Source organism: Chelonoidis abingdonii, chromosome 16 (assembly GCF_003597395.2).
Source record: "Chelonoidis abingdonii isolate Lonesome George chromosome 16, CheloAbing_2.0, whole genome shotgun sequence".
NCBI lineage: Eukaryota > Metazoa > Chordata > Testudines > Testudinidae > Chelonoidis > Chelonoidis abingdonii.
Genome location: NC_133784.1, coordinates 11,188,385 through 11,202,316, shown reverse-complemented (window position 1 = coordinate 11,202,316; position 13,932 = coordinate 11,188,385). Strand labels below are relative to the sequence as shown.

Here is a 13,932-nt window from a genome sequence, read left to right as displayed (position 1 = left end):
GTCCCTGCTGCTCCTAGGCAGGTGTGTCTAGGCAGCTCTGTGCGCTGCACCACCCGCACAACATCCATTGGCCATGGTTCCCAGCAAATGGCAGCTGCAGAGCCAGCACTTGGGGCAGCACGCAGAGCCACCTAGTCATGCCTCCACCTAGGAGCAGCAGAGACATGTTGCCGCTTCCAGGGAGCCATGCGGAGCCTGCCGGCCTCGCACCAACTGGACTATAAACTGGACTTTCAATAAAAATAAGAAATGCCAGCTTTACAGAGCTTTCTGGTTGGTAAAGTGCTGGATAACATAGCCTTTGTAGTGTGTTTTAAAGCAAGAGATCTGTTCCCTGCATGAAGCAGGTCACTGTCAATTGAACCATACCTGGGAAAAGAGAGACTGCGCCTGCAGAAACTTTCCGTAAAGCCTTTGTTGATGGCTCTGAAATTATGGGAAATACAAGACAAGACAATAACTTACAGATGCAAACATTCTGCACAATTAACACCTCAAATACCGCAGTATAAGAAACATGACAATTGTACTGAGCTTTCTCGTTTCTGTTCAGGAGCCCAAACGTCTTCAAATCAATGTGCTTTAGACACATTCTCTGAATCTCTGTGGCGGTTTTTCCTCAACAAACAAAAAAGCGAGTGCAGATGTTCCTTCCATTTTGCAAAACATGCCCGTGAAACTAAAAAGCCATGAATAAAAAGAATTCCAAGAGTTTGTGTCCACATGTTATACATCATTTAAAAATCCCCTCTCTGCCCCCAAAACAATGGCTATAACTTAGGAGCCTAAGGTGCATTTGAATGTTTAGCCTTTGGAGTTAGATGACTTCAGTAGAAGCAGCTGGGCACACAGCACTTTTCAGAGTCAGAGGGCTCATATATGAATTTAGAAGCCTAAATTTAGGTATAAACATTTTCAAAAAACATTTGGTCATATACAGCCCCTGCTGCAAATTACTTCATATTGAAAAGCATTTGACTGCATCAAGCCCCTAGTGGGAACGCCTCCCATCCAGCAACCTGAGGGGGCCATAAGCTATAAAAAAAAAGTTATGGTGGAGAAACATCTAGCTTTTTAAAATCAAAGAAAAATGTGAATATTTCCCCACTGAGAACAGAAAACCTTACATTCTGTTGAGAATCTAGCACAGTTAACCACTAGCTTCTTTTCTAGCTTATTAGTTTGCTATTTATCTAGTTTCGTTCAGATCACACTTTGAGAGACAGTTACCAACCACAGAGAATCTAGACACCTATAGCGCAACCGGAGACGTGTGGTACTTGTACAAATCAGTTCTTACCATCATTTATTGGGGCTCGCAGCTCTTTTTCTTTTGAGTCTTCCCCTCTTGGTGCTTCAGCAAAAAGATCGCTCTGATTGAAGACAAAAAGACATACAACAGAAGAGAGTGTGAGAACTTGATCAACTGATTGCAAAGATACAGACTTGGGACAACAGTCAATGGAGAAGAAGTTGAAATGTGTGCATTTCTGCATGTTTCCATTTTTGTTCTGAGTTAGGAAAAATTCTACCCCTGTGCATCTCTTCCTGCTCTAAGGGCTTGGCCACCCAAACTTGCAACAATTTAGTTAAGCCAATGTAAACTTTTATGGACACTTATTTTGGTATAAGAGTAGCTTTATTCAGTTTAAATTAAACCTGATCCCAACCAATTTACACTATACCAAAGAGCCACTCCTATACCAATGTATGCATCCACACAGGCTTGCAATGGTTTTAACAGTAAAACCTGAGTTACCAACACCTTGGAAATAGAGGTTGTAAATCTGAAATGTTTGTAATTTTGAACAAAATGTTGTGATTCTTTCAAAACTTTACAATTAAACTTTGACTTAATACAGCTTTGAAACTTTACTCTGCAGAAGAAAAATGCTGCATGTAACCATCTTAATTTAAATGAAACAAGCACAGAAACAGTTTTGTTACCTTGTCAAGCTTTTTTTTTTTAAAACTTCCCCTTTTTAGTAATTTACATTTAACAGTACTGTACTTGCATTTTTTGTGGTGGTGGTCGGGGGGGAGGTGTCTCTGCTGCTGCCTGATTGCGTACTTGTGGTTCTAAGTGAGTTCTAACCTACTCACAATTCTTTTCAGCCTGACTTGTGATTTGTTTGTTTGGGTTGGTAGTAGTGGACCTTCCTCAGTCAGAGCTGTCTGTCTAGTACAGGGGTAGGCAACCTATGGCACAGCAGGCAAGCTGATTTTCAGTGGCACTCACACTGCCTGGGTCCTGGCCACCGGTCCGGGGGCTCTGCATTTTAATTTAATTTTAAATGAAGCTTCTTAAACATTTTAAAAACCTTATTTACTTTACATACAATAGCTTAGTTACATATTATAGAAAGACTTTCTAAAAATGTTAAAATTTATTCCTGGCACATGAAATCTTCAATCAGAATGCATCAATGAAGACTCGGTACACCACTTCTGAAAGGTTGCCAACCCCTGCTTTAGGTTATCCCTATGCAGCTTTTTCACACAGACACGGCATAAGAGGGACCGGTGCAAGATAGGGGCATAGCATGAATCTCTTGAGTTTCAGACCAGGACAATAGGAAGTGTTAACATGACTGGTCATAGTATGCAATGTGACAGATATAGATTATTGGTATTTAAAGACCACGTGATACCCCCTGCTCCCCAAAAGCACGTTACAATTCAAAAGAACAGCTGACTACTACGAATCCCTTTCACATCTACATATGGTTCCCTTGGCTAGAGACATGCCAAACCCACATAGCTCCGGCTAGATTACCAGAAGCTAGGACAGTGACTGCATGGAACTAGGTTCATTCTTACACATGCTCAGCTGATGAGAACTTGAAATTGTGCTCCTCAGACAGTAAACACAGGGTTCCAATTGCCCTATGCTGATCACTCAAATGAAAACTTTGAAAATCTCACCCTAGGTACCCAAGGATCCTAAGAGCTGGGCATCACTGTAACTCAGAGGGGGTCGAGAATGCAACTCTCCCTGGCACCCCCCAAAATATCCCAGCCCTAGTGTACAAGAGGGATTTGGGCACAGTGGTTTGAAAACAGGCTCCTTGAGGAATCCTGCTGCAGAATGGGTTACCTAGGGAGGTGGTGGAATCTCCTTCCTTACAGTTTGTAAGGTCAGGCTTGACAAAGCCCTGGCTGGGAAGATTTAGTTGGCGTTAGTCCTGCTTTGAGCAGGGGGTTGGACTAGATGACCTCCTGAGGTCCCTTCCAATCCTGATATTCTATGATTCATTCTCCTACTAAGCTTTATAGAGGATGTGTCTACACTGAAAAAGGAAACATTTAATAAAAATTAAGATAAAGGTAATTTTTACAATAATAAATGAGAGCCTAGTTATTTTATCCAAATCTGTATTGATAAAACCCAAATCTACAATCCTGTAATTAAAAGAAAAATCAATTACTGCTGCTTAGAGTGGAAATATATTTTTAGTGCTTTAAAACAGATGAAGGCAGAGTTGGAGTGGCAGGATAGATATTTATAATAAAGTGGCTCCCTGTTCTGTTGAAAAAATATCTAATAAATATCAGAATCTTTCTGTGATCTCTGACACCCACTCCAGGGTAAGTCTGCTCTACAAGTTGCTAGATAGCAAAGTTTTGTCCTCAGGGAACATCTGAATCAGTGGGTGCACTGTTAACGTCATGCTTCTATCTTATGTCTCATTGGTCATGACTAGTAACTCAATAGCCTGTTTAAGGAGCTGTGTGGGTATAACCACAAAAGCCAACAGTTGCTGCTCTAAGTAAGTCAGCTGACTCTAGCTCATAACAGTTATTTTTCTTATTTACCTCCTGATTCTTAAATCTTATTAGAAATATAAGCATTTTTTTTTCACAATACCAACATTTTTCTGCATAGAACTAAGGCATGTATAAATGGGGGAAGAGGTGGAGAGAAAAAAAGACAGTTTAGTTACATCTCTCTGTAAATCAATTTCACATGTGTACACATGTACACTAAGTTTTCAGGGCAGTGCAGGTACCGAGGAGTTGTTCAATCAAAGGTTAACAGGACCAAGGGGTGAACCAAGAGTCTAAGATGAGTCAGGGAGGCTATTAAACATCAGTTTTAGGTCTACACAGCTGGCCTTCCATTAAAAAATAAATAAATAAATAAAAATCACACAGCACTTCACAAGCTATGTATATACTGCACTGTTGCAATATGGCTATATTTGGGGTAGGGGTGGCTGAGCAGTTATTGACAGCATTCCTGCATGCTAATGGTGCAGAGGGAGTGGGAGGGATATTTAGCCCAAAGACCCCAGGGTCAAATCTGCTATCCTCTGAAGAGAGGCACGTGATTTTCAGCATCAATGTGGACCTGCCTTTAAAAGGTCTTTACTATGCACAGGTGTTTTCAGTTAACGGCACTTTCCTTGATTTATCTACCTCAAAAAGAAGAAGGTCTGAGTCAACTCAGCTGGGAGCTGAACCTGTGAATCCACGAACTCTATTTCCAGTGTGATTTTTGAAACGCCAAGCCATGCCCTCGTTGCCTTTTATACTAGCTCCACTACTGGAGAAAGGGCACCATGCAGAGAAGAACAAAATGCAGAACCTCACTCAAGCATTACGTTTGTGGATCAAGCCGGAAAGATGTTGTGGCAAGTTAGAGAGTTCCCGTCTCTCACCTTTGAAGAGCATCAATTCCTTTAGGGGGACATCTGTGAAGGAATTCACATGCCCCTCTACCCCACCAGTAACTAACCTCCTCATCATCGTCAAAGAGTCCCATCCCGCCACTGAAAAGGCCACCCTTCGAACCAAATGGTGAGAAGTCCTCATCAGTCAGCTTGGGAGGTTTGAAGATGTCATCCTCGTCATCTAGAAACACAGCACACGCATACTGCAAGAGAGCTGTTAACTGGGCCTATTCGTCTGCATTCTCAGGAAGGGCAACACGGAGAAGGGGCTAAATAACTACACATGCTCCATGGTAACAACCCTGTTTTGATTTTACAGATGCACACGGAACAATCAGCTTTGTCTACTCTATAGAAGTTCTGACATCACGCGCGTACCACTGTTGCAACTAAGCATGAGATCTATAGCAACTGGACCACACCAAGTAAGATCACGTGTGAGCAAGGAACTTCCTCTACACCCATTTCTACTCTTGTTTGGTGCAGACATGAACACAGGCTACTCTATTGGCAGGAGGGATAGCTCAGTGGTTTGAGCATTAGCCTGCTAAGCCCAGGCTTGTGAGTTCAATTCTTGAGGGGGCCATTTAGGGATCTGGGGAAAAAAACAAACAACCGAATCCCAACCTGTCAGGGACAGTACTTGGTCCTGCAAGTGAAGTCAGGGGCCTGGACTTGATGACCTTTCAAGGTCGCTTCCAGCTCTATGAACTATATATATACACACACTGCCCATCATATAAAATGAAGGATGCTAATTGATACAGTGCAGAAGTGGGGTTTCTAGAATATATCATTTTATCCAGAAGATCTGACCCTCTCCCCCCAAATTTGGGAGCAGAAGTTACAGAGCAGAGAAGGAAGCCCTACCATCTGATGGAACTCTAACTTCCTTCTTTTCTTTCACAGTCTTCTTTGTTTTGATTTCTGCTGACGGGGCTTGGAGAAGAAAAGATGAAGAGGTCATTAAAAAGAGTCTCTTTACTCTTGTGATTTATTACCTGAGGCCAGTTTGCTATAAATGCATTTTAAAACATAACAGAGTCAGAACAAGAGCCTATTTGTATATTTTTCCTACATTGCACAGCTTCCTGAAGCAACTCTGCAAACTAGTTTTATGCCCATTGTTCAACTGAACATTTTCAGAGGTTGAGGTGAATAGAAATGCATTTTTTTTTTTTTTAATTACAGTAGCACTTAGAAACTTCATATATCAGGGCCCCATAATGTCAGGCACTTTACAGATTAAAGATTTTAATTTAAAAATATTTGATGGTGATATATGTGGAAGATTCCTCTATTTATTTTCATAAACAAGAACATTTTGCAAATTAAGCATGAAACTAATCAATCTAGTTTGACTGTTCAAGCTGAGCAAAGTAGGGGAAAAAAAACAACAACAGATGGTCTAAATGGTCAAGAGTAAATAAGAGGCAAAAATCTTTCACACTCGTAGTCTATGGTGGGACTAACACCAGCAGCAAGAAATGTTTCTCAGAGTACAAATGATACTGACAGGTTAAAGCAGCAAAGACTCCTGTGGCATCTTATAGACTAACCGACGTTTTGGAGCATGAGCTTTCATGGGTGAATACCCACTTCGTCAGATGCATGTAGTGGAAATTTCCAGGGGCAGGTATATATATGCAAGCACGCTAGAGATAACGAGGTTGATCAATCAGGGAGGATGAGGCCCTGTTCTAGCAGTTGAGGTGTGAAAATTTCCTGGAAATTTCCACTACATGCATCTGACGAAGTGGGTATTCACCCACAAAAGCTCATGCTCCAAAATGTCTGTTAGTCTATAAGGTGCCATAGGATTCTTTACTACTTTTACAGATCCAGACTAACACGGCTACCCCTCTGATACTGACAGGTTAGCTTTTATTTAAAAGCCTGATCATACTAAACCAGTAGGATATTTTGTTTCTCTCACTCTGAGAACAGCCACAAAGGGAACAGGCTAGTGGCCAGCGTCTCCTCCTAAGTCAGATTAAACAGCCAAACAATGTGCATACACCAATGTGCAATTTTACACCATGCAGGGAGCAGACTAGGCAAGAATCCCCTTCCTGACCTGCAGGAAAGTGGAGAAGTGATTAGCCTGTTCCTGAATGGAGGATTCTACTGGTTTTCCCTACAGATTCCAACCTGGCATTCATACCTACCTCTGGCTAGAACCGCTTTAGGATCCCATTGTCATATGTTGTGTTATTAGAACATCATCATTGTCTGCATCACTTTTGCTTTCATGCAAAATGTACTCACATCTGAGAATACCATTGCACTATTACAAAGAACTCCTCAAACAGCCTCAAGATCCTAGCACTTCCCCATAGGCATGTACTAAAGAGTAGCTTACAGGACTGCTCTTCATCCTGTTTGCTAGGCACATCCCCTTTGATTCGGGCCACCAGCTCATCTGCAAACGACGTTGGTCTTTTCTTTTTCTGAGGGTACAACAAGGAGAAGGAAGCGAATACTGTATTCCTTTCAGCAAAGTCCTATTTTATGTCTCAAGGAGTGTTTGGCTCACCCCTTACTGGCAGAGATAAGAACATTTCCCAAGCGGACAGCTTAGCAGCTCAAGCAACAGGTTTGATACCTGTAAACACAGGTGCAGGTGCCAGCAGAATCAATCAGCCTTCCATTCACCTGAGTCTAATCCACAGAGTTTCAACCCCATAATTGCATGGGATAGGAACGGGGTTCAGATCAGACCCTTATGGAAGGGAGCTCACGTCCTAGGACTGTGTGTAAGAGGAAGGGTTTTGTCCCAACATTCTGGGCTAATCATTTCCCTTCCCCTATTGTCTGCCATGCTCCACCCAGAGCTTCGATAGGGCTATATGCTGATGGTTTGTGAAGCACTTTGGAATCCTGCAGGACAGAAAATTTAAACTTGCATAACACTATCAGGTAATTTAATGGGTCACAACAGGCAAGAACACAAGCTATTTCCCACTTGTCTTAAAAATTCTTAAAGCAGCCACCTTGTTTCTGGGCAGTCCACAGAGGAAGAGAGACCACATTTGCACGTAGGAGCGCAATAAGCTACTTTGCACAGCTTCAGAGGCCGCTCAGGAGCCAACCTGGGCCTCTGGCATCCCAAGAGGTATCATGAACAGCCAATAATGTTCGAAAGGAGCCTCAGTCTCTGCAACACTCCATGTCAGAGAACTCTTAGCTTGCTCATTTCTTCACACTGATAGTTCCTTCACACCTGCAAGAGGGAATCATGCCCCATTCCCACTGGCAGCAGTAATTCCTTACCGGCCTTGTGTTTTCTTCCAAGTCCTCTTCCTCCTCTTTTTCAGAGTCACCAAAGAGGTCACACCCGTCCTCCTCTTCCTCCTCCTCACTCACCAATGTCCTTTTCTGAGAAGCAACAACACAAGTCATTGTTGTCTGTTACAGCTAAAAAGAGAAAGGTCAGCAGACTGAACTGAATTTGCTTACAGGTACATTCAATTAGTTTTAGGGGTATGATTTTTTGGGGATGGGGATGACAGGGAAGAAAACATCCTAAGCCCCAAGTTATGTTGCATATTCTCCTTGGCCCAGCACTAACAGACAAATTCTGACTAAAGGGAAGAGAGATGACAAAGAATCTGATCATTAGGACAGTATCCTCATCATTACACATACAATCCTCCCACCTGTTTCTACCTTCCAGCTTCCCTTCTGCTTCATCCCCTATCTAAGTTGCCTTTTCTGTTTTATCTGAGACATTGTACATTTCTGAAGGTTTGGACTCTAACTTCAAGTGGGCTTTACTTCATTTTTAAAGCATTCACCCACGCGCCATCCCACCCTCAAGCCAAGGACCATCGGGCCTAAACATGCTGAGCACACAAACAAGATATCTGAAAGATGACATGATTCACATTTTAACCTAGACTTTGAACAGCTATCCCTATAAAATCTTATCTCCTCTCCCTTGCATTTCCATGGTGTATAGCACATAGATACATTGATTCCCAGGCCAGAAGGGACTCATGTGATCATCTAGTCTGGCCTGTAGAACGCAGCCAAAGAACTTCCCTGAGCAGGTCTTTCAGAAAAGCACCCAATCTTGATTTAAAAAAATCAGACAGCCTTTTGTTCCATTCCACAATACTTGCCTTTATTGGCTTTTGGTCGTCCTCACTTGGGTTTCCAAATTCAACATCCGATTCCTAGAATGCAAAAGCAATTTGATACACAGACAATGCACACAGTCATGCTATGTGTCTAAGGTAAAATGCTTTAAAATTCCATGTCTGCAGCAGTTCTGACCACCAAAACAGCCTACTGCACCTATTCGGCTTGCTTTCTGTCACTGAACCCAGCACTCTAGTAACTAGTCACTACAGACCATGACTGATGCACAAGAGTTTTTAAGGCTGTGTTTTCAGAAAGATGTTCAACATTTTGATAGGAGTTTTAGTCTGGCTCAAAAGGAAAGCGCAAGTCTTACAAAATGCAGAAAGCAAAAGACTCTGCAGGAGCAGAGGAGAGCTTGCGTCCACTAATTAGCATACAGCTGGTGCATGTAATGTACACACTACAGACATAGCTTGTCAGACGCAAAAGATTGATACACTGAATGTATAAAACCACAAGTTATGGTTCACCATAATCAGTGGAGCCAAGCAGGTTTACAGAGTAAGCAGTGAATGGGGTTTCCGTTGTTCATCTTCTGTCACCATACTGAATCATTGCATATACCTGCAGCGCGTGGGTAGCCACAGGAAAATCTAAATTTCAACAATAATTGATTAGACTAAAAATATTTCAGCCAAATATGCATTGCTCAATACAGGCAGCAAAAGTAGAACTAGTGTCTCTTTATTGCTGTATTGAAAAGATTTTGTTTCAGGAAAAATTACCGCACAAGAACAGCAATGTGAAATATTTGTATCACAGTTAAAATATACAATTTAAAAGAGATTTAACCCTTTAGTGATGTTGGAGTGGAAAATATGCTAAATAATGAGGCCATCATATGATCAAGAAGCCCAAGTGTTTATGCAAAAAATTATTTGTATCATTATAGCACCTAGGAGCTTCAGTTATGGACCAGAACCCCACTATGCCAGGCAATGCACAAACAAAACAAAAATAGCCCCTGCCCCAGCAAGCTTAAACAGCCAGTTACCTTCCCCTCTTACCTCTTCATCTTTTTCTTCACTGTCAATTACACTCCCACGATCACTGTCTACTGACCCTTCTGTTAAAAAATGACAAACAGAAAAGAGAGCTCAGTTCAGACAGCACAGTGACACACGCAGCTATCCAGCCTTCAGAACACAGACAGACATCTAGCCTACAGCATAGTAAATGGAGAATTAAACACTGTGTAAAGGAGGTTGGTTTGAAAAGCACAAGTTATGATAATCCCCCTATTCCACGCACACAAGCGTCAGATCTTGTAAGCACTGAGTCATATTAAGCTTGGCCAGTTCACTATTACAGTTAGCTCTTAGCAGGTACCTGATATGGTGCGTGCATGCCCCCCTTAGTGCACCTGCCACCAAAATCACCAACACACAACATAATCAGAGCCATTCACTTCAATGTGAGCCATAAGCAATAAGCCAGGAACTAGTTACCAACATAAACAAGACAATCGCCCGCACAAACCTTCACTAGAGAAATCCCCCAGCCCAACATCATCGCGTTCCATGAACAGCTGGGAGCCAATTAAATAAGGTAAAGGCCGATCAATATAGAGATCCTGTAAAGAGACAAAGAGGGTTGGGTTTTTGTTTACATCTCTATGCCACGGAGAAGACACTTTACAGTCCCTATTTCAAAACAATACCGCACTCTTTTTTTAAAGAACTCAACACTATGCAGACCATTAGTCACTATATTTTATTCCCCAAATGGTTTTAGGTTCCAAATCAGGTGTTGAATAATGCTCATGAAGACTGGATGAACAGAAGTATTAGGTTGGAGTCCTGGGTCCAGGACTGACAGTTAGGGCTGTTATCTGTTGGTCCAATGGAGATCGTGGTCTGTGTCAATTAAACTGTCTCCGAACCCCATAAAAGGGACAGAAGAGTCCACATTCATTAAGACCCCCTCCCCACACAAAAACTGGACGTGCCCGCTCCCAAACCCATCAATATGAACTACCTCCTTGTAATACAACATACACCAGAAAACCCACAGAAAAGGGCACAGGGCCTTTTTCAACACACACTTCGCAAAAACTATTAAGACACAAGAGCTAGCATCACAAATCCAGAGATAGCTCAGCAAGGGGCGCTGCTGCCCATCACTTTAGCCCCAATCAATGGGCCCAATTCTGATGCAACTTGTATCAGTTTTACACCAGCATAACCAACTTGGCTGGTATTGCTCCCCACTTACACTGGTATACAAGATTCAAGCCCAATGCTCCTCAGGAAGGCAGGTTTCTTTACCTTTGGCTCCAGTATTAGTTCTACCCTTTCATTAGTTTCTTCCTCTTCAGAGTCTGAATTGCCTGCTTTAATGTCCAGCTGCTCAAATGCACTGTCCAGCACTTGCAACCCATAGTTCACCGCTTCCTGGATTTTAGGAATCAAATCTGCTTCTTTTTGTTCCCGGGTTTTCTCCTTTAAATAACAGAAACACCGTATTAGTGTTTCATTTTAGTCAAAGTCATTTTCACTGTCAAACGTAACTGCAGGAGGTTAGCTCCAAATCAGCATAATGAGTCCACTCTCAATACAGCTACCTTCAGATCTCTTGGTGGCATAGAGGTATGGTTTCCACCTCTAATGGTAGAGGTCATGGGTTCAACTATGCCATAGCAGTGAGACTGAAAATTGCTGTCTCTCAACAGAGCTATTTCACTATAGTTAAAATGACAGAGTCCCCTAGGTAAGCTTAAAATGGATAGAATTCAATACATCTGTTCATCGCAGATTAAATTCCATTTTACCAACCCCAAAATACAATAGATCTTTTAGTTTCCAAGTGCATTTAATTACAAAATGAAGAAAAGACTGGCTTTCCACCATTACAGGATTCCAGATGCAATCCTGTGTCTAGTCACAACTCCAGGATCTGGGAAGCGTATTTAGCCCGCTGCCCCTTTTGCTACAATTACGTGTTGCACTTAGAAAACTAGAATTTGAGCTTGGTTACTGGACACAAGACACTGGACTAGAAGTTACGATACACCAGTCGTCCTCAAGAGTGCTCCTGAGTTCTTAGGGTTGTGAGACTCAAGTCACCCAACAGGTGGACTTGCAAGAGTAAACAAAATTCAGCATCTAAGCTGCAAGTGCTTGAGAGTAAAAAACAAAACTAAAAAAAAACCCAAAACTTGTGTCTACTTCTGTGTTTTCCACAGCTCCAAACACACTATCATCACTCGTAATAATATAAGTGATCTAACCTGTTCTGCTTTGTCTCCTACTTCAGTTTTGGGAATAGGTTCTTCCACTTCTTCATCATATACTCTCTATGGATTCAAGAGAATTGATTCAAATATAACATAAAACATTCTGCTGCAGATGGTGAAAAAACAGGTACTGTCCACAAAGTATAGAAAAATTCATTAACGTATTGACTCTCTATTCCCACTACATTCCCATGAAACAGAAACAATATGATCATTTGTATCAGAGATTCAGCATGATGCTATTTTAGAACTGTAATGCATTTATTTAGCATCAGAAGATTGGGCATTTTTTCTACAGTTTAGTAGAAAATATTTTGTACTTCTATAGCACCTTTCATACGAGAATTGCAAAACAATATTATGAATAGGGTTGGGCGTTTGTTCTAAAAGTAACTGGTCAATTGACAGATCAAATATCACAAATGGTTAAATATTTTAGAGTACAAATTTATTAGAACAGTAACAAAAGAAAAGACAATCACCTTTTCCATAACTGGTGTTCTTCGAGATGTGTTGCTCATGTCTATTCCACAGTAGATGTGCGTGCTTGCCATGTGCACCTGTGCCGGAAGTTTTTCCCCTAGCAGTACCCATAGAGAAGTGCCTCAATGACCCCTGGAGTGGCGACTCCATGGCATGGTATAAGGGGCGCTGCATGCGCCCACCATCCTCAGTTCCTTTTTGCCAGACAACTCCAACCGAGGGGAAGGAGGGCAGGATGTGGAATAGGCATGAGCAACACATCTCGAAGAACACCAGTTACAGAAAAGGTAACTGTCTTCTTCGAGTGATTGCTCACGTGTATTCCACAATAGGCAATTCCAAGCTATATCTGTTGGAGATGGGTAGTTCACAAATTCTCGGGACAGAGCACAGGCCTGCTGAACCCAGCATTCTCCCTGGTTTGGAAGACGATCGCATAATGCGAGGTGAAAATGTGAACCGAAGACCATGTAGCAGTCCTACAAATGTCCTGGATGGGGACATGGGCCAAAAAGGAAGCCAAGGCCTGCACTTGAGTCAAGTAAGCTTTCACAATTGGTGGCGGAGCAATTCCCACCACGTCATAACAGGTATGGATACGCAAGGTGATCCAGCTGGAGAGCCACTGAGTAGAGATTGGCCGACCTTTCATGCGCTTGGCCGGGGCGATGAACAGTTGCAAAGACTTTCTGAATGGCTTAGTCCGTTCCAGGTAGAAAGCCAGAGCCCATCTCACAACCAGCATGTGGAGGCGGCGCTCCTCACTGGACGCATGGGGCTTGGGGAAAAGGACCAGCAGAAAAATGTCCTGACCCATGTGATAGGCAGAGACCACCTTCATGAGAAACGAAAGGTGTGGGTGGAGCTAGACCATATCTTTATGAAACACCGTGTATGGTGGCTCGGAGGTCAGGGCTCTGAGTTCTGAGACCCATCTAGCCAACATTATCGCAGCCAGGAAGGCCACCTTCCACAAGAGGTGTGACCCAGAGCTCAAACAGGGGCCCCCATGAGATGGGCCAACACCAGGTTTAGGTCCCACTGTGGGACCAGGGGCCTAACATACAGGAAAAGATGATCCAAACCCTTAAGGAATCAGCCAGTCATAGCATGGGAGAATACTGTATGGCCCTGCACCAGCGGACAAAAGGCTGATTTGACTGACAAGGGCACCAGGCCCTGAGCTCTAAGGTGAAAGAGGTAGTCCAGAATAAGGTGGATCGGGGTGGCCACCAGGGAAATGCCCCACTCGTCCACCCATCTGGAAAACTGAGACCACTTTGCCAAGTAGGATCAGCGTGTGGAGGGCTGCCTGCTTTTTAGGAAGACGCGCTGAACTCTTTCCGAGCATGCCCTTTCCTCCCTACCTAACCATTGAGCAGCCATGCTGCAAGG

The 13,932-nt window shown here is 42.7% G+C and overlaps 1 protein-coding gene across 2 annotated transcripts in view; it reads right to left on the bottom strand.

The window, feature by feature from the left end:
* The window catches only part of LOC116834951 (WASH complex subunit 2C), a 57,841-nt gene that overhangs the window by 36,210 nt on the left and 7,699 nt on the right, over positions 1 to 13,932 (bottom strand). For both annotated transcript variants that reach the window (XM_032797380.2, XM_032797379.2), the window contains exons 3-13: positions 12,049 to 12,114; positions 11,087 to 11,260; positions 10,299 to 10,392; positions 9,827 to 9,885; positions 8,798 to 8,851; positions 7,947 to 8,051; positions 7,036 to 7,123; positions 5,544 to 5,612; positions 4,739 to 4,854; positions 1,301 to 1,373; positions 370 to 426 (exon numbers count right to left, since the gene is read on the bottom strand). In XM_032797380.2, the coding sequence (XP_032653271.1) occupies positions 370 to 426; positions 1,301 to 1,373; positions 4,739 to 4,854; positions 5,544 to 5,612; positions 7,036 to 7,123; positions 7,947 to 8,051; positions 8,798 to 8,851; positions 9,827 to 9,885; positions 10,299 to 10,392; positions 11,087 to 11,260; positions 12,049 to 12,114 (955 nt within the window). The remainder of the gene's footprint in view (positions 1 to 369; positions 427 to 1,300; positions 1,374 to 4,738; positions 4,855 to 5,543; positions 5,613 to 7,035; positions 7,124 to 7,946; positions 8,052 to 8,797; positions 8,852 to 9,826; positions 9,886 to 10,298; positions 10,393 to 11,086; positions 11,261 to 12,048; positions 12,115 to 13,932) is intronic.